The 20,704-nt window shown below is 41.1% G+C and overlaps 1 protein-coding gene across 1 annotated transcript; it reads right to left on the reverse strand.

Annotated features, from left to right (window-relative positions):
- Positions 1 to 3,927: 3,927 nt before the first annotated feature.
- Positions 3,928 to 18,733, reverse strand: LOC127525805 (tripartite motif-containing protein 16-like). The gene is made up of 5 exons (XM_028822505.2): positions 18,117 to 18,733; positions 12,253 to 12,348; positions 10,400 to 10,633; positions 10,076 to 10,301; positions 3,928 to 6,814 (listed from the first exon to the last, which is right to left on the reverse strand). Exons 1-5 carry the CDS (start codon positions 18,711 to 18,713, stop codon positions 6,291 to 6,293), a joined length of 1,677 nt encoding a protein of 558 aa, XP_028678338.1. The 5' UTR covers positions 18,714 to 18,733; the 3' UTR covers positions 3,928 to 6,290.
- Positions 18,734 to 20,704: the final 1,971 nt, after the last annotated feature.

Genomic DNA, 20,704 nt, shown 5'->3' on the forward strand with positions numbered 1-20,704 from the left:
CAGCGTCTCAATGGACTGGATGAGAGACCTGAAGGTCTCCTCATTTTCTTGCACTTTTCTCTCTGCAGAGCACTAAGTTACACAAAACATGGAAATTTAACTCAGTCACATATTCTTTAAATATATTATGGAGCCTTTGCTTCCAACAGTCTTGTGTTCCTGCAATGCAGTTCAGTTCAGCCACCTGTTCATTAAATAACACAGAGACACAGATTCAATTAACAAACAAAAAACAGAAATCACAATAAATGTGACATTATGCTGCTGGTCTCATGGTGTTATCAATGCATTCCCTAAAATGCTGAGGTTCTCTTCATTTAATATTCTTTTGTAGAAAGCTCTATATTCATTTTCAACAAGCATGAATTTTGCCTTGTAGAAGGAGCTACTGTTCTGGAGTAAAATTTTGCATACAAGTTGATAAATATTTTGTATGTATGTTTTTATTTTTAACTTAGGCAAAGCAATGTAATATTAAAATTTCATTAGTGAGAAGCATTCATGTTTACCTTCCCTTAGACTAAGTCAGGATAGTGAATTTTACAACAGGGTTGGGGGGAAGTGCCTCAAGCAAGTTTGGCTAATGTTTCTCTGCAGAACTCTCTCAGTCAACCCCCACAGGAAACCCAGGCTGCCCAGCTGGCAAGCTTCACCTTAACAAATGGTTTTGGGGGCAGGTGTGAAGGTATTCCCTGCCCCATTGGTCTGAAGTGTGGCTGTTTGGAATTGGCTTGTATCAAAAGCCTTTAAGTACCATGACCCCCTATTGGATGTAGGGTGTGGACAGAGAATCTATTAATTTACTTGCTTTACCCCTCCCTAGCTCTCTCTCTCTCCCTCTCTGTCTCTCTTACCAATCTGCTGAATGACCATCTCTCACACCATTTCCATGAAAAAGACAACACAATGAAGAGCACAGCTCGGCAGCCATATTGAGACAGGCATGCGGCCCGTTCTGAAGAAAACTGACCACAAATGAGGACTAACTAGAGACATTTTAAGTAACTAACAAGTCTGTGTGCCGCCTGAAACTACACATCACTATTTATCAGGTTGTATGGTTGCCAATATTCAAATGTAATTTACTTATTGTTATTATTTGTTAATATTATCAATAATACATTATTTATTTTACTACACCTAATTGCCTGAGGTTATAGATATAGAAGGGAAGGTGGGGAGAAGTTATATACTATAATACATTATAAACAGTGGTATGAAAGTCTGTGGGATTTGAGGCATTCTGACAAAGGCTACATAATAACACAAAAGGGGAAAGTAAAGTAATATATTACTCGGCCAAGACAAAACACCACTGTAGGCTGCTGTGGGCAACTTTTAAACTTTTCAAAAAACTGAAAGAAACATGTGGAAAAGGTGCAGTCCCCACAGGGCATAAGACATAAACAGTTTTTTAGTTTTTGGGGCACATTTTGAAGTTTTGGAGTTCGCGGACTTGTGTGTTCAAATTTATTATTTTGGCTTTCTCTCATAATGGATAAATGACATAATTATTTCACAAATTGTTACTTCGGGGCTCAGAGTACATTATTACTAAAATGCTGATTTTCTTTTTTTTTCCCTATTTCATGGCATATTTTAAACTAGCTCAATGATCATTTGAGCTTTGGTTGCACATAAAAACATAAAAAAATTTACACATAAGAGGAGTCTATTCAGTTCATCAAACTCATTTGTTTAGCTGACAGCTACTGTCTCGATATCTCATCCACATATGTAAAGGTTTTCAGAGTTTCTTCTTCAACTTCATGTCTCTGTAGTTTGTTCCTGATTGCCACAACTCTTTGTGTAAAGACATGCTTCCTGGCCTCAGTCCAAATGCATTTCCATTTAATTTACACTTGTGTACTTGACTATATGATTTACCATTAAGTTCAAAGAATTCTGCTTGACCTACTTTATCAATGTCATGAGGATTTCTTCTGCTCGAGACTATCCATCCATCCGTCCATTATCAAACCCGCTATATCCTAACAACAGGGTCACGGGGGTCTGCTGGAGCCAATCTCAGCCAACACAGGGTACAAGGCAGGAAACAAACCCTGGGCAGGGTGCCAGCCCACTGCAGATATATATATGTATTGCTCAAAAAAAAGTATAGCATCAAGTCAATGAAACTTCTGGGCTATTGATCTGGTCAGTTAAGTAGCAGAGGGGGTTGTTAATCAGTTTCAGCTGCTTTGGTGTTAATGAAATTAACAAGAGGTGCATGACCACCAAACAGGAATGGTTTAATAGGTGGAGGGAGGCCACTGACATTTTTCCCATCTCATCTTTTCTGACTGTTTGTTTTTCGCTTGTTTTGCATTTGGCTACAGTCGGTGTCACTACTGGTAGTATGAGGCGATACCTGGACACTACAGAGGTGGCACAGGTAGTCCAACTTCTCCAGGATGGCAGGCACATCAATATATGCCACTGCCAGAAGGTTTGCTGTGTCTTCCAGCACAGTCTCAAGGGCATGGAGGAGATTCCAGGAGACAGACAGGCAGTTACTCTAGGAGAGCTGGACAGGGCCCCTTGTAGAAGGTCCTTAACCCATCAGTAGGACCAGAATCTGCTCCTTTGCGCAAAGAGGAACAGGATGGGCACTACCAGAACCTACAAAATGACCTCCAGCAGGCAGGCCACTGGTGTGAATGTCTCTGACCAAACAATCAGAAACAGACTTCATGAGGGTGGCCTGAGGGCCAGACATTGTCAATTGGGCCCTGTGCTCACTGCCTGCCCGGCTCTTTGGAGCTCAATTGGCATTTGCCATAGAATACCAGAATTGGCAGGTCCACAACTGGCGCCCTGTGCATTTGACAGAGGAGAGCAGGTTCACTCTGAGCACATGTGACAGAGGTGAAAGGGTCTGGAGAAGCCGTGGAGAATGTCATGCTGCCTGTAACATCGTTCAGCATGACTGGTTTGGTGGTGGGTCAGTGATGGTCAGTCTGGGGTGGCATATCCATGGAGGGATACAAAGACCTATACAGGCTAGACAACGACATTTTGACTGCCACTAGGTATTGGGATGAAATCCTTGGACCCATTGTCAGACCCTATGCTGGTGCAGTGGCTCCTGGGTTCCTCCTCGTGCACGACAATACCGGCCTCATGTGGTGAGAGTATGCAGGCAGTTCCTGGAGGATGAAGGAATTGATACCACTGACTGGCCCCCACACTCACTCACCTGACCTCAATCCAATAGAACACCTCTGGGTGTGACATTATGTTTCGGTCCATCCAACACCGCCAGGTTGCACCTCAGTGCTCAGTGATGCCCTGGTCAAGATCTGAGAGGAGATCCCCCAGGACACCATCCATCGTCTCATTAGGAGCATGCCCCCCGCACCCTCCCACCATGGACATTGTCAGACATGCATACAAGCACGTGGCTGCCATACAAACTACTGAGTATGATTTGGAGTTGCTGCAATGAAATTGTAAACAAAATGGACTGGCCTGCCACATCATTTTATAATCATTTATACATACATATCTAGGCTGAAGAGAAGTCATTGGAGCAGTATAATCACCATCCAGTCCTTCAGTGTTGAATGCTGATGAATATATGCCCAGTTCAGCGAGTGCAAGCAGCATTCTTCTTGCAGATGGCCTCTGGCTTATAGATGGTTCTTCTCTATTATAAATATTCACACATTTTGCACATTTAGTAAGCTTTTTATGAAACTTGCCAGGTATGGACAGCTACCATCTGAACTATGTTATTTGTGAACTGAGCTCTTCTAAGACCCAAATAGCACCTTTTCCCCACATTTGTGCACAGTGCACTTGCTCTATCACTCATGATTTCTGCCTGAAAGTGATGGGTCAGACCTACTTTAATGAGCCAAAATCCTTGCTTGAAACTACTGCCCCTACATCAGCTGCATAAACAATCAGGCTCACAAATCACAACTATCAAATAGTTATTTTTAATTTCTGGTTATATTTATTGAGCATGTCTCTTACTCGGTCCCTTCTATACATTTACTGTTCACATACATAAAAAATGGATGACCAATACAGACTTAAGAGTGTTTCATCTTTCCACCGTATTGCCATCTGCCATCTTTGAAGGACAGAGTGCAGAAGTCATATTGGACTATTTAGTGTATGTATATCCAGTGTCCTTCTAAAAATCAGAGAACATGAAAAGGAAAAACAAAAGCATTCAGGTATATGAACATAATGTATATGTATATGTTTCCAAACAGTCACCCAGACTGTTGCTTACTCAGTTATATTGACCTCTTTTGTAAGTTGCAGTTCCATTTCTTCCCATAAAGCCCAACACATCTTATTTAGGTCCCCTGTAGATTTTCCTTTTGTCCCTTCAGATTGTAGTGCCAATAAAATGTGTCATTTTGCTTGACCTTTCACTTCATTCATAATGGCTAACATAGTACATCACCCTAGTACTCCCTTCAGATTGAAAGAAAACACCACCCGAGGATTACTATGCAGTGCACTTGCACCTTCTGGTGGCCATTGTTCATACGACATTGGAAGGCTAATTCTCTTCAAGATGACTTTTCATTTTTTCTTTTTTGTCTCTCTGCTCTTAATTCTTTCCTTCTTTGTCTTCTTCTTTGATTTATCAATTTGCATTTTATTTTCTCTCTTACAGAGAAAGGCACTATGTGGCATTAACACTGGTTTATTATCTTGCATATTCCACTTTTTTTCTTCTTAAAACCTTTTCTATGACTCCATATATCTTTTACTAGCCGCCCCCGCATGACTCTGCCAACGTAGAAGTGTAACAGGACAGTGAGGAGGGCCCTGCATGGCTCCCTACCCCTGACGTCACGCTTCCTCCTCCCCTCGGCCTGCAGCTCTGTCTCGGATTAGCGTAAATAAATCGCTTCTGCAAATGAATTATGATTCTAAGTGCGATGAGAGAAGTCACAAAATCAACCAGAATGTTGAAACATATTCTAGAAAAAAATCCGATTTAAATCCGTTAATTAGTTCTCTTGTGAAAAGAGGACAGACATACAGACTGCCAGGCAGACGTTGGATTTTATCAGTGGCGGGCCGTCAGGGCCTGCAAGGCCTTCTCTGCTGGTCTAAAAAATATCTGAATCACAAACTGATGTTAATTATATTTTGTCCATGAATACTTATTAAATAATTCCAAATAGTCTGTCCGCTTCCTTTCATAGCTTTTCCGATGGCTGTGCTGCTTCCAGACATGTATTTTCATATTAAAGCATTTAACCAATCACATTTCAGCCATCATTTGTTGCCAGGCAGGGTCAAAGTCAAAGAAGTCTGCCAGGAGGCCTTCACAATCCGTTCTGCAGGCCCTCTAACACAAAATAGATGCCGATTAAACTGTTGCTTCAACCAATCAGATTTTGAGTTGGTTTCACTAGGGCCCTCTAGCAGGCGTACGGCAACGTCACCGTATTCAGACCCGTTGATTGGATAGGATGGTGTATGAATGAGAGCCTCATGGGGCAGCTGTACACATTGGTATGTTTGCTGGTGACCATTCCCATGTCCAATGCTTCTGTCGAGCGGACATTTTCAGCCCTAAAGCAAATTAAAACTTAAGCCAGAAATACGACAGGGCAGGTTCGACTTTCAGCATTAGCTCAATGGCGATAGAAAGGGACTTCGTGATGGAACTGAAACAGATGGATAATCTGTATGACAAAGTAATTGAACTGTTTTTGAGGAAAGACAGGAGGATGGATTTTGTTTACAAATAATCCGAATTTTTGGTGAGTAAAATGTTGCGATTTTCCTAAATAATATTGCAAGTTCATGAGTTATTATTGATGTTTTTTATGTGTGCCGCAGGCTGTAGCTGCAGTAGAAAGGAACTTGTTCACCCCTGGTTTGTCTATTCAATAAAGGCATTTATTGTGGCTATAGGAGTTATCTATCTGCGATGCAACGGCTCTTTATACTGTATTTCTGCATATTAAGATGGTTTTTATAACCATAAATTAGTTTTTGAGGGGCGGGTTGATTCAGATGGAGCACTACTGAAGGCCTAGGTGTGAAATGCACGGTCCGCCACTGGATTTTATATATATATAGATTATAAACACTGTGATTTAGACATGTTGGTCTGGTCTTTTATATTTCTGGCATATTTCTATCAATGCTTCAATTCATTTTAGCAGAAATATTCATTTGATAAGAGCACTATATCAAGCTACTATTTTGTATCAGCCAAGTCCAGAAAAGAAATGCTAACAAGATACCCTGTTTTCCTGAAGAAATTACTTGAACTTCATATGGCACCAATCACTGGTCAAACTAATTCAGAGGCAGATTGTCACACTGGAGTCCCATCCAACCGCAAACCCCACATACAGTGGCTCAGTGAAGGTGGTCTTGAACCTGTATAGGAGGTTCATTATGTCTGAGATGCTATAAAATGACAGAGAGCCAGCCAGGCAGTCCAGATACACACCTATTTTATGACTGTAGGGGGCACTGATTTCAGTCTTCATGTTATTGTGCCAGGCAGAGTAACTGAAATCAGAGCAGCACAGACTCCAGGACTTGTCATTGAATCCAAGGCGACACTCTTTACTCCATCCTTTCCTGTCGATTCCTTTATACATGACTCCAATCTCAGTCCACTCTCCACTCCACTCGACCTCCCAGTAACAGCGGGTCCCACTCAGAGCCTCTCTGCACAGAACATGGGGCCAGAAGTCAAATCTGTCAGGATGATCATGATATGGGGTCACTGTACCCACACGTGTCACTTTCCTGTTCTCTTCAGACAAGCAGAGGCATCTGTGTGCTGAGTTAGGGTCCAAGGTGATCCAACAGGAGTCTGAATGGACAGAGAAGAAAAAGAGTGAAGAAATCTGTTGGCATTGTGAAACGTGAGAAATGAACCTGAGGAAAAAATAGCAGCAAGCACAAAGAATTTCATTAATAACATTAATGCCCCAATGTAACAAGACTGCTGTGATGTCAACTTGATATCAAAGATCTGAGATCATTAAAATAACTGGAGTCAGACTTGTGCTGAAGAGCTGGAGTGGTCATGTGGACTCATTCTGTACAGTCAGGTGGAATCACATCAGGCAACCTGAGGTCAGGGTGGAGCTCTGAATGGGGAACTTAAGAATGAAAGCATCATGGGGGAATAGAAAAGGGAAAGGAAGAAGTGAGCCTGGGGTCAAATAAGAGAGCTGTCATCAGCAGACCGAGGACCAGAGAGAAAGGAGAAATAATGAGAAGTAGACCTCGGGATTTGAGTGACATCTACAGAGAGGAGATACATGGGGTCAAGGAGGAAGAGGAAGAGATAGTGATGTGTGACAACAACAAAAAAATGAGGAAGAACAAAAAATGGGGAAAAGTTTAGGATAATGACAGGAGACCTTAGAAAAGAGAGGAAACAGAGAAAGAGGAAGAACTTAGAAAAAAGCAGCGAGAGAATGGAGAGATTGAAAAAGGGAGTGAGGAGGAGGATGAGGAAGGGAAAGGGGATATGGAGGACTACTATGTAGAAGCAATAGGAAGAACAAGGGATACAAGACAGAATATGAAAGAATTTAAAAGAAAAGAATGGAAGAGACAGTATAAAGCAGAAGAAAACTTTTTGGTTGAATTTGAAACGCAATTTATGTGAATTCAAGAAAATAAAAAAGAAAAGGAAAGGAAATAGCAGCCAATGTGGGTTTTGAAGATGTGACGACTGGATTGTCAAACCCAAAACTGAATGCAAGGGCCTGACAAGCTTCAATGTCAGGTCTGACTTACAACGCCACCAATATGAAGACATTTTGTTACTATTACAATTTCAATTCCTGTCATCTGTCCAAATATCTTTATCTTTTGAAAAACACTTGATGCTATAGTAATTTTTTGCACCCAAACAAAATAATAACAAATAATAAAAATAATTTAAAAACCTGGCAGTGCTGATTATAACAAGGAGAATCCCATTTCTATCACCTACACTTTTAACTATCTTTCTTCTCCTTCCCTCTAAATTGTTGTTTATTGTTCAAATGGACAAATAATTAAGAACGAATTAGAAATGGAATGTCAGAATGAATTTGGGGTCTAAATATGAGTTTAAAATTCACAATAATGAATACTTCATCTTTTAAAGTCATGTCTAACAGTCTGCTGAGCTAAATATGTCACTGGTCATGATATGAATTCCAGCTGATCAGCAGAATTTAATAAAAAATGTTATTTTGTGTTATGCACTCTGACATGAATGTGAACAACAAACCATCACCATGCATAAACGGGATATAGGAATGGTGACCGGATTATAACGGAGAGGTCAGTCTGTCAGAATGGATGTGCTTTCCAAGTGGACAAGGTTAGAAGATCTGGTACTCTTATTTTGTTAGTCATCTGGAAATGTAAATGAGATTGTAGATCAGGACATCCACTGGACCATCAATGTCATTTGAGGTTTTATATCTTATGGGGAGATCATGAGGTTTAAGAATAAATTTGGTATTTTTTCAAATCAAAATTATTTTTTCACAGTCAGATACTGTATATAATCTGGAAGGTTGTGATCTTAAGTGAAACATTTTTTATTAATTAAAAAAATAATATTGTGCCTGTTCAGACAGTTTAAAATGGGATCCAATGGAACACCAGTCTGAACATGAAACAAAAGCCTGTTACACGTGTATGTTAGAGGAACACTTTTCTGGCTCAACACAGGTACACAAATCCTCATTGGAGTGAGAGGGGGCTCTGTCACCAACAGCCTTGTCTTTTCTCTCCTCCTCTGCAGCAGCGAGGAGATGTCCCTTGAGGGAAGTAACTTTGCCCTTGACAGCAGCAGGTCTATTAAAGTCCAAACTCTCCTGATGTCTGTGTCTCTGTTGGATCCAAACATGATAAAAGGATAGAGCTTCTGCTCTCAAGAGCCTAACTCTTCAATGAAGCCAAGGAAGCTGCTCTATTTATTTATTTAGTGCACTTGAGCACTGATTTTAAGTTATAATTGTTTGAGAATTAAAAGAGGCGAACCCATTGACACCCCAACACTTTTGGGACTCAAGACTGCAAAATTATTTACCTGTCCACAGGCCTAAAATACTGTATATTGTGGCGGTTGGCCAGCCGGGATGCCCCTTCTACAATTGTTCTGGGGGAGCAATCATGTACTGCTCAATACCTCCCCCGGGATGCTTGATGGCAGCCTCTCTGGCTGAGGATGGTGCCTCAGTTTCCCACAGGGCTTCATGGGAGATAGAGTTTTCCACAGCCCTGTTGGGATCTGGGGTGGCCTCCAGGGGGTGCTGCATGGGTCCCTGAGCCGGCCTGGACCACTCTACAGCCCCACCTGCAGGTGCAATCAGAAGCAGGTGATCAAGCACCTGGAGCACTTCTGGGTGGGCTATAAAAAGGGCCAGCAACCACCACTCAGGGTCAGAATCGGGAGGAAGAGGACAAGGTTGCCTGGGAGGAGTGGTGGTGCCAGAGAAAGAGTGTTTGGTTTGTGTTACTGTGCTTGGGACTGTGTTATGCCTGTGGGGTTCACGGGGAAGACATGCCTCACGGGTGAAGAAGAAAATAAACTTTTGTGTTCTTTATAAACGTGCCTCAGTGTGAATCTGTGCCTGGTCGAGCACTATATAGCGTCTAGTTCACAATATCTGTTCATCCATCTTAAAGCAACAAATATTTCAATTTTAGAAAATAGCTCTTCTATGTTTCTGAAATATTCTTATGACAATCAATGAAAATTAGAAGTAATAAACGTTTATCACAGATTCTGGAACTATTTAATCTTGTGAGTACAGTACAATAAAAAAGCAAAACATCTGATCTCTAGGTTTTGACCCATTGCTATCCCTGACTAAATCTTTGACTAAGAAACCATCTCCTGGTTTTATAGTTATTCACAATAGTTTCTAAGACATTTCTCATAATAGAATCTATCACTTTAAGAAGGTTTTAGCTCCAACTCTTTTTTTTTTACTTCCCTTGTCTCTACATAAGAAATGGTCAAAATGGGTATATCTTTGATACATTAAGCATTATGAAACTATCTGCCCCTTTTCAGTAAAATTATGAAAACCTTGAAGAACAGCAAATGGAGACTTACATTTTAAAAGTTGTGCTGTAATTCTCTGATTCCTCAGGGTGTAATCTGGATTGTTAACAGCAGAAGAGGGAAAAAGAAATACACTTGTGTTCACAAACTCCCAGGCGCTAACCTCCTCAAGACTCTCCTTCAGATCAGAGAGGCTTGCTCTCAAAGTTTCCGGAAGGAAATCACTGCTAAGAACAATTTCTTCATCTTCAGGTGGAACACACAGAGATGGGAACATCTACATAAAGAAAACATAGACAGAATAAGAAAGAACATGAAGACAAAGGCTTGCTTGTCAAACAAGCTTGCTGGTGTCCTGTAGATTAGCCATCTTACCTTTAGGAAGTGAATATGGTCTCCTGTCTGTAAAAGCTCAGCCATTTCAGCACCTCTTATCTTTAGCTCCACGATATCCTTCTCCACTTGATCCATGAACTTTTCAGCCCTCCTCACTTCCCTCCTCTCATGACCTCTAATAACATCAATGACTTCTGACCTCAGTTTCTCAATGGACTCCAGTACAGACTTGAAGGTCTCCTCATATTCCTGCACTTCTCTTTCTGCAGAGCTCTGATTAGAACAACATATAATATCATTCCAGCAGCATTTTCTTTAAACAGCATAGAAAATCGGCTTCCATCTGCCAAATTAATGGTCACAAAAGCCAAGGGGAAGTCATGCTGATGGCTTCATAATCTTATCAAGTCCACCCATACATTTCTGAAGATTCTTTCACTTCCTATTCTTTGTTGGAGAAAAAGCACAGGCAAGAATTTGTCTGGGAGAGAACTATCATAGATCATTGTGAACAATATGACACAATCTCAGACAGACATGTGGGAGCATTCAGTCATGACAAAGAATGAGACATGAGTCTTTGTTCAGCTTTAGGGACACATTGTGAATTTGTGTAATTCTTTGAATCATTGTGCATTTCCACACTAGTCAGGTCCCATCATTATTTCATGGATTATTAAACATCGGCTCAAAGTAAATTATTTCTAAAAATGCTGATTTTAAATTTTGTACTCATTTCACAGCACACTTGACAGTAGTCATCTGTTGTGGGGTACAAAATCTGTACATTTTGGTTTATATTTTCATTTTATTTTGCTCAAGACAACTGCTACAACAACTACAGTCAGGACAAATCAAAGCATGTCCTCTTCCTAGTTGCAAATCACTTTTAAAACAGCTGTTCCAACAAAGAAAGGAAGACATGCTGGTGCCTAAGGATATTGATTAGTTTATAACATGGGCATCTGGGACAACAAGGAGATAAATTATTTTACAGCCTGGGAAAGGAAGACATGCCGATACCTCAGGCAACATCAAAAAGTTTTATTGTTTGGGAAAACGGACAGTGAATTCATTCATCATATTGATAGCCAGCCAAACAGAATATCTAACAATTACATCTTGCAAGACCCCCTGGTAGAATTTTATAATAAATATGCCTCATCAGAAGAGCGACATAGTAGGGAGGAAAAAGAAGAGACAAAGACGTTCATAAGAAGAGAACAGAGCGACGTTAGAAGAGGGTGCCGGCAACATGAGGCCGTTTCCATCTGATCATCAGGAAAGAATCTCATAAATAACTACAAGTGTGAGATCACAAGCCGCCTGCGACATTCATACTTGTCATCTTTACTTTTATGTAAGCTTTTTCTAAGCACTATATACTGTATATCCAGACTTTACTATCAGTCCTATTTTCTATTATTCTTTGTTCTACTGGTATTATTTTTCCTGTAATAAATAGCACGCTGCTCTTAACTTTCTATGTTTTGTCTTAATGTCTAGAGTGATTGAAGTAATAAGGTAGATTTCTTTGAGCACCTGGAGCAGCCGGAGATTTGCCATATGCTCTGTGCTGTGAGGTTTATTAAGGCTGAGAGTGAGAGCTCCGCCCCATAGTAGGGAACAGTATGTAAAGTAAGGTATTCTTGGCTGATAAATGGCCTATAGTCAAGGATGCTGAGCCTTTGTATGTTTAAATGTATCCTTGGAGACCAAAAGTAATATTTAGGTCTGAGATATCTTTAAAACATTATATGTTGTCCGTCCCAGTAACGAATCTGATGAGTACACTTACCCCTAGGTAAAGGGTAAGCAGAGGGACATACCATGATAATACATCATCTAATGCTCAGTTACATAGTACTGTCTAAACCTGACAAAAGACTCACCTGAATTCTCATAACTGTCTCCTTCATCTCCTCCAGTTTCTTCTCTTTCTCCTCAATTCTTATTTTAATTTCCTCCATTCTGCTCTCCATATGACACTGTGTGAAAGAGAAACAAGGAAAAGATGGGTGAGGAGCGGAGAGAAGAAATCCTATAAATCGGCTGCATCTGGGAGAAGTAAACTTGAAGATTTGCATTTGAGGATTTTAAAATCTGGGATTTTGGTGTGCTTTGGGCCCTTGGTGTATTAAAGATAAATAAAACACCCAGACCCCATGAGATTTTGCCAGTAGTGTTGAAAGAAATAAAAGACATTATTTACAAAACTAGTGCTTCACATTAGACACGCACCTGATGAAAAGTAAACCTGTAACTCCAAATCAGAAGAAAACAGACAAAGGATAAAAAGCTAGTAAAAATGAAAATTTGTATTTGAAGATTTCAAAATCTTGAAAGTAGATGTGCTTCAATATCTGAATGTATCAATGAAAAACCTTTGGCCTGAGAGGTTTCACATACCTGTGATTGGTAAACAACCTAAGGGCTTATCTGACTGTAGTTCCACCCCTAAACAAGGGTTGGCACTGTCTCCTAATGTCTATCCTCTTTTATCACCTTCAGACCTGATGATCGACAGCAAGACAAGGCATGACAACACTTTTGGTTTCTGGTCGCTTGGACCTGCTTCTTCCTCTCCATTGTCCTTTCAACCGGCTCCACTGCCATCTGTTTGCAGTTTACTACTAGACTTCAATCTGAAAAGACGTTATTTTGAAATGAACATTACTCATTTTGTTATTTTGTGGTTTTCAATTATATACCTATGGCTGCTCCAAATCTTTACACTCTCTTTGTCTTGTTGAGAGGTTTACTTACCTCAGCAGTGACATTCATGTCTCTGGTGACTCTTCCTATTAAGTCAGTAGACGGATTGAGAGAGCATCAGTGGTTATAAGGTCGCTGGAAAGGGGTGCTCCTGATATCTCTGCAAAAGGACGAATGTCCAAGTCTTTAGAGTCCTTGTGCTTCCCGGATTGCTATATGGTTGCGAGAAATGGACACTATCCAGTGACCTGAGACGAAGACTGGACTCCTTTGGTACTGTGTCTCTTCAGAGAATCCTTAGGTACTGTTGATATGACTTATTGTCAAACAAGCAGTTGACCATGGAGTCCTGAATGAGGCACATTACCTGCATTGTGAGGGAGTGTCAGTTACGGCACTACGGACATGTGGCGCGACTCCCCAAGGGTGATCCGGCTCACAGGATCCGCATTGTTGAGGACCCGAGTGGCTGGACAAGGCCAAGGGGATGCCCATGTAACACCTGGCTGCAGAAGATAGAGGGTTATTTCCGTAGAGAGGGACTGGACCGTGTCTGCCTGGGAGGTTGCTAACCAGAATCCCAAGTTTTTTTGTCATGTGGTGGGTGCGGCAATGCACTGTACCATTGCATGCTCCCCAACTTGACTTGACTTGACTTGTACAGACTCTGAGAATGCAAAATATCAGAGTTTTCTTTATCCTGTACAAATTAACAAAACCTGCATCTTGTGGTCTTGGTGTACACTCTGAGGCTGGGGCATTAATCACAAAGCTGTTTCTAAACTCAGAATTTTACATCATGTCATTTACACCTTTTAATGGCAGTGTCTTACCTCATACTTTAATAAGTTGTGAGGGACACAACTTTCCTGTGCCTTCAGCCAGGAAAGACTGGGGGAGATCGCATACATAGCACATTATCTTCACTGGACCGCCAGAAGGCAGCCACCCTGGGTTGTGGTGGTACCACAGATTCTCACAGGGCACCATGGGAATTGGAGTTCTTCAACTCTGTTGGGTTCAGTGTGTGCTGCCAGAGAGTGCTGCAGAGACTAGGGAGCCCTATTGTGTGGGACTGCAGCCTTACCCGGAAGTTCACCTGGGCTAAGCTTTGGGGAAGAACAGAAGTACTTTCAGAAACAATAAAAAACAAACTGCCTGCCACAGATCAAAGAGCCAGAGTAGGGAGAAGGAGATGAAGTTTGCATGACGAGTGGAGGAGGCAGTAACTGAGAGAAGAAGACAGAAAGAGGGAATTGCAGTGTGCTGCTTGTGTCTTGTGTTGTAGTTGTGGTGTGGGAGACCCTTTCTACAACAGTGTCCCACAATTAAACTCTTTCATTCATTTTAAATTTGTGCCTGAGCCTTTGTGTCAGGTGTTAGGGGAGCTGGAACACCTCTTACAGTCCACAAAGTACATTTGATTTTTGGAGGTCACCCCCATGGTTATCCCAAATTTGCGGTCAAACAGAGAGATCCAGTAAATGTGTACTGCTGGTTTGAGGTTGCGCATTTTGAAAAAAAAATCAGCTCCCAGTAAAATGGCCTTTCCTCCTCCTTCATTTTGTTCTCTTTTTTTGTTCTTTCTTTTTGTTGATTCTGGGATTGGTGTGGTTGTGTCTGGGCATTGGGTGCTCGATGGCACACCCCGGAGGTCACACTATCCACCGGTTGTTTTGAGTTTTGTATTTTTATATTGTTTGGCAAAGGTCTGTTATTACATTCATATAGTCAATTGCCCTGTATTTATGTAATGGAGAGACAGAGTCCTTTAATCAATAATACATTTGGGACTTTTTATAAAAAGGCATTGGTTTACATGTTCACACTATTGGTTTATAAGTATTTACTATCATTTTGCAGGTTGTTTGCATGTGTACAATGCTGGTTTAATTCATATAAACTCTATGAGTTCGTCTAGGTGTTATTGGTTTCTGTATGAACTATATTGATCTGTATATGTATACTACTCATTTGCATATTGGCTTGCACTGGTATATCTCTGAGTCGGGTACATTGTTTTACTGGCTTGCATTCATATACTACTGGTCTGTTAACATATTGTAATGGTTTTGTGTCTGCACCATGATGGTTTCATGCAGGCCTAATACTGGTTTCAAGTGGGTAATATATCAGTTTCACGCATGAACTGTACATACTTGATCAATAACATGTGAGTCCTGAATTGGTTTTAAGTGTGTATAATGCCGATGTCACAAGCATAGTATGCTGGTTTTAGGTGTACATTGTATTCGGTACATTTGCAGAACATGCTGGTTATGTGTACATACACTTTTGCAGCTTAATGTGTCAATTATATTGGTTCTGCGTGCAAACTACATAGGTTGTTCATGTAATTTTCAGCAGTAATTGGTTTCACATGAAGAAGGTAAGCTGAGAGCTGCTAAAGCAATTTTCAAGCGTGAAGAGAAATGGGTATGAGCGATGAGTTTAAACAGCTGAACATGTTTTTATCACTGCAATAAGTTTGTAAAAAGAGCTTGGTGGTAATTATTACTGTTTAACTCAGAGATGGATAAATTTGTTGGTGCCCTCCCAGCTCATTGAAAAAGTGCTGCATGCTTCAAAAGCGGAGAAATGAAAAGTGATTGTCTCCTGTATACCTGCAGGCCTTTGATATGTCATCGAATAAAGCAAAGCAAGTATGAAAGGTGATCAAGTATTGCTTATTCTACAAAGATATTCTAAAATGGCCTGGACACATTTGATGGTATTCCTAGAAAAGATTCTAAATAATTGGATTCGAGCGATTTTTCAAACTGCTGTTTTCTTGAATTGTATCATGTGTCTCAGATTGTGCAATCAGTTAGTCAGTCTATTTAAATGGAGACAAGTCATCACCCTGCTGTTTAGTACCATCATGTGTCCCACACCGAACATGGACCACACAAAGCAAAGGAGAGAGTTGTGAGAGGAGATCAGAAAGAAAATGACAGACAAGCATGTTAAAGGCAAAGGCTTGAAGACCATATCCAAGCAGCTTGTTATTCCTGTGACAACAGTTGCTAATTTTATAAAGAAGTTGAAGGTTTAAGGTTGGCCAGTAACCAACCTTCATGGACGCAGCTGCAAGAGGAAAATCGACCTTAGAATGGGCAGAATGACAGTGAGAATGGCAGGCAAAAAGACAAGGACAACTTCCAAAGTGGTACAAGCAGAATTCCAAAGTCAAGGGCCGTCAGGGTCTGATCACACCATCAGTAGCTTTTTGGATTACAGTGGGCTCAATGGAAGCATCTACTGCAAAACATGGAGGAGGCCCAGTTATGTTTTGGGGTTTCTTTACTGTGTCTGGCACAGGGTACTTTGCATCTGAAATCTCAAGACTATCAAGACATTCTGGAGCAAAATGGACAGCCCAGCATCAGAAAGCTCCACCTCAATTACAAGTCAAGGATCCTCCAACAAGATAATCACTCAAAACACACAGCTAAAAGCACCAAGAATTGCTAAGAACAAAACATTGGACTATTGGAAAAGTGGGACAAACAACCTGTTGACAGGTGCAGGCATCTCACGGAGAGCTGCAGGAATCATTTGTTTGTAGTGATTGCAAACTCTAAAGGTTGTGCAACAAAATATGAGGCTAAGGCTCCCATCATTTTTGTCCATACCATTTTCATTTGTGTTATTATTTGAAAAATTCTGTTGAATCAGGTCTCTAAAGCAAAGTTTGTTTTTTGTTAAATATGCAATAAAAAATGATGGGTGCCAATTACTTTTGTCAGTTTCAATTTTTTTAGAGACAATTATGGGTTCTTGTTTTTTCGTGGAGGAGTACCAACAATTCTGTCCTTGCTTGTATTTGCCCTTAAGCCCGACATGACCACAAGGCTGAAGTGAACTACTTATTAGTCTGGCTACTTATTAGCTCCTAGCTACAGTACTTGTTTACAGAGCTTTAGAAACCAGCTTTGGGAACAAGACAAAAATATTGTATAAGATGTTGTGATGTGCAGGGGGTACCTCCATGCCCTAAAACCTCAGACACAACTGTGCAGTCACAGGGCTCCAATAAAGGCTTCTTTTATTTATTACTATACCTTTAATTGGTTTCCTCTTGCTTTAATGAGCACCGCACAGCACAATACATTAACAATCCTTCCATACTCCTCACCCAGCAAGCATTGTCTACTACCTTCTGACTCCGACTCACCCAGTGAGGTGAAGCAGTCTTTTTCATACTGCACCCAGGAGTTTTTTCGGTGCCACAGCATTGCATGGCTGAAGCACTATCAGGTCAGGAGGACCTCCAAAGTAGAGATAGTGTTCTTCTGCAGACCCCCTTGGTAGCATTAAAGTACCCTAACAGGGCTGCCTACCAGGACTACATCTCCCAGTTTTCCCAGTAGGTATACCAATGGGAGTTCCACCAGAGGGATGCTGCCACCCTGTGTATGGGGGAATGCATGACCCCGGGAAACTTTCCCCTTTCGTCTTTCCATTATTATGGATGGAAAGGTACCAGCAATGTGCCCAGGTTGCCTGTTTGTCCATATCCTTCCATAATGGCCTCTCAGACAGGCAATATTGACAATATGGCCACGTACATAATGTAAACTAACAAAGTAACTGGAAAGTTTTGAACTGTTAGATTACTGCAAAATAATTACCACCACTACATTCTCTGAGGAGTAAAAAACTTTTATAACGATTTCTAAATAATTAGATCAGTGTCAAATGGGGTCTGTAATAAAACCTCTTCTAAAACTTTAAGAAATTACTGTTGACTATTAACTATCTAACATTACCTCCCTGTAGGGTCTATGACTATGTGGTAAAGTGGCTTGTTGGTGCTCCCCTACCAACAGGCTGACTGTTAGGCTTTGTCTGTTTCAGAGATGGATCCATTGAGGCCTACATTAAGGAGACTTCATGGCCATTTTATAGGACTCAGTTTAAAAAAGAAACGAAATAGTCAAAAATCCTGAAGAACTGATCAGCACCCTGCCATTTCTGACTCCTGCTCCTTTGTTCAGTTTTCCCAGTTTAATCTTTCCCTTTCTAATCCTTGCCTCACCTGTTTCTCAGCTCTCTCTTCTTCCAGGGTCACCGAATTGTGCCTCTTGTGGTCAGTCGCTGCACACAGCAAGCAGATGCAAGTCTCATCGAGCCTACAGAAGTTTTCCAGGACTTTCTGGTGTTTCATGCAGAGCTTCTCTTCTAGGTTTCCGATCGGCTCCTCCAGATTGTGTCTTTTGAAAGCTTCAGACTGCTGGTGAGGCTGCAGGTGGGTCTCGCAGTAGGAGGCCATGCAAGTCAGGCAGGTCTTCACAGCTCTCAGTTTTCTCCTGTTACACGCATCACATGACACATCATCAGCTCCAGCATAATTTGTTGTGTTTAATTGAGCTATAAGATCTTTTAACATTACATTTTTTTTAACCTCAGGCCTCACATTAAATGTTTGATTGCACTGAGGACAGTTGTAGATCCCCTCTTTGTCTGATTTTTCCCAGTAGCCATTAATGCAGTCTAGGCAGTAGTTGTGTCCACATGTAAGGCTGACTGGCTCCTTCAGGACGTCCAGACAAACCGAGCAGCAGTACTGATCAGCAGACGGACGAGCTGTCATCGTGAACGACGACGACGACGATCCAGTCTGACAAACAAGCATTCAGTCTGCAGAAATGAAAGTGAAAGTAACTGCAGTTTGTTTTTCTTAAAGAAATACAGACACACCCACAGTTATGCCATCTGTAATTGAAGTCAGTTTCATGGCAGTTTATTTCTCAGTGTTCCTTTCATTTTCACCTGTTTTCTAACACCATTACTCTAGTCGGACTCACAGATAGCCCTAGCCATTATGGCCTCCTCTGCCTCTCTGATCACTAATGTAGCATTAATACATTTTTACCTCTTGTATCCTTGGAATTTGTCTATAACTCATACATTGAGATAAAATATGCCTGCTTAAACGAGGCAATACAAGAAATAGTTATGAAAATATGTGACACCTGTAGTCTTTGACCTTGGTGATGCAGCTGATTGATCTCACTCCTTCTGTTAGTGAACTGTCACTAATTAAACCTCTAGAACATCACCTATCCAGTGACTGAAGGTCCGCACATCTCAGATGCCCTCCTTGTTTTACAGGCCATGTCGTCCTCTCATCTCTCATTCAGATCTTATCTGCTTTTACAGCTTCCTGTAATTTTTTTCCTTTGAGGGTCTTCCTGCTGCTTGACACTGCTGTTGGTCGAGGGAAGGACAGAACTCAAATGGAATAATGGGGTGCCAACCAGACCACTCTATTTACTAGAACTATAAAAAGAAAACTGAAAATGATAGGCATGTGATAGCACAAAAGTAACAAAAGCTAAGGCTTTAACTGTTGGCTTCACAGTGACAGGCTCTGGAGAGTGGTCTTTGCACAGGATCGGAGCTTTGTAAGGCAGTGCAGTTACCTCCTGACTGAAATGCCATTTTTTGGGAGAGCCTCACTTTTATAGTTCCTGGACTCAAAGGGGTCTGGTCAACTGCCCTTAGTGGGCATCTTCTCAGAGCTGTGGGTGATAAGAGAGATACAAGAGTTAGCAATTGTGTCCCCTGGTGTCCCAAGGCGGTAGCACTTACCTCAGATGAGCCCAGAAGGTTACCTTCAGATGCACATGCATGACAACTCTGTACTTATGGTTCTTCTTAGCAACCACCTCAAAATTGCAATTATTTTTCATTTTTTCATCATTGATTTCAGTTTCTCCAATAGCTATATTTCAGTTGAATTAATAATGAACTGTGGACCAGGTATAGACAACAATCCCACTGACGGTGTGTCTTTTTCCAGTGTTTTCTGGAATAGACTTCTGTCCCCAGAGTATGAAGGAGATCCGAAAAGAGAATAACATAGTTACAGTTTTTATCAAATGTGTTGTCAGTCTGACACATCTAAAGCTCTTAAAAAGTTATCAAAAAGATAAAGGTGGAAAGCATTGTGGAGGAAGTCCCAAGTAACATTTTAGACAGTAGGAGGCACTATACGATAGGGAGAAGGTCCAATGTGGCTATGACAAAATCAAGAAAGCTAGCACCAAATGCAACAGACGTAGTCCTGTCAAGAACCTAGCTGGAAATCTTTGCTGGGCAGAGTTGGTTTTATGTTTATAATGAGTCACTAGTTCAGTAAAACAATGAGATATAAAGTACGCTGGTATTTAATTTATTAAGAGAAGATCCCTGTTCAGCAGGAGTTTGGAGGGATGTCTGTCAAAATATACAGGGCCTCCTGCTGTGTGTTATGGTGATCAAAGTTAACTGGATGTGCCCTTTTAGGATTGTGTTGGCACTAGCACCAGTGTGGGTAGTTCTAGGAGGGCTGAGTGTGCAGTTCCTTTGGGAAATGCTGAACCCCAGAAGAAGTTAAGCAGGGGTGTGGCTACAGGTGGGCAGGGAGTGAGCAGTGTCCACCCATAAATATTGTCTGTTCACCCAATGAGAAATCAGTGAAAATAAAGTTTTAAATTGTTTTGGCATTTGTTTGCCCTCCTTACATATCCAACCCGCCATTCCAAGAGGACAGTCTGTTAGCTGTAAACATTACATGCATGACTTCTGTCATGCGCCATTATTTTTCGAACTTTATTTAATTGTTTAACCCTTTAAACTCTG

Source organism: Erpetoichthys calabaricus, chromosome 1 (genome assembly GCF_900747795.2).
Source record: "Erpetoichthys calabaricus chromosome 1, fErpCal1.3, whole genome shotgun sequence".
Classification (NCBI taxonomy): domain Eukaryota; kingdom Metazoa; phylum Chordata; class Cladistia; order Polypteriformes; family Polypteridae; genus Erpetoichthys; species Erpetoichthys calabaricus.

What these genes read in the sequence shown, in the direction of transcription:
- LOC127525805 (XM_028822505.2), bottom strand. Translation starts at nt 18,713, where the DNA reads ATGCTTGTTTGTCAGACTGGATCGTCGTCGTCGTCGTTCACGATGACA. An exon ending in AAGAGAGAGCTGAGAAACAG is followed by an intron (nt 12,349 to 18,116) that starts GTGAGGCAAGGA and finishes TCTTTCACACAG; the next exon opens with TGTCATATGGAGAGCAGAAT. An exon ending in AGACAGTTATGAGAATTCAG is followed by an intron (nt 10,634 to 12,252) that starts GTGAGTCTTTTG and finishes TGTTCTAATCAG; the next exon opens with AGCTCTGCAGAAAGAGAAGT.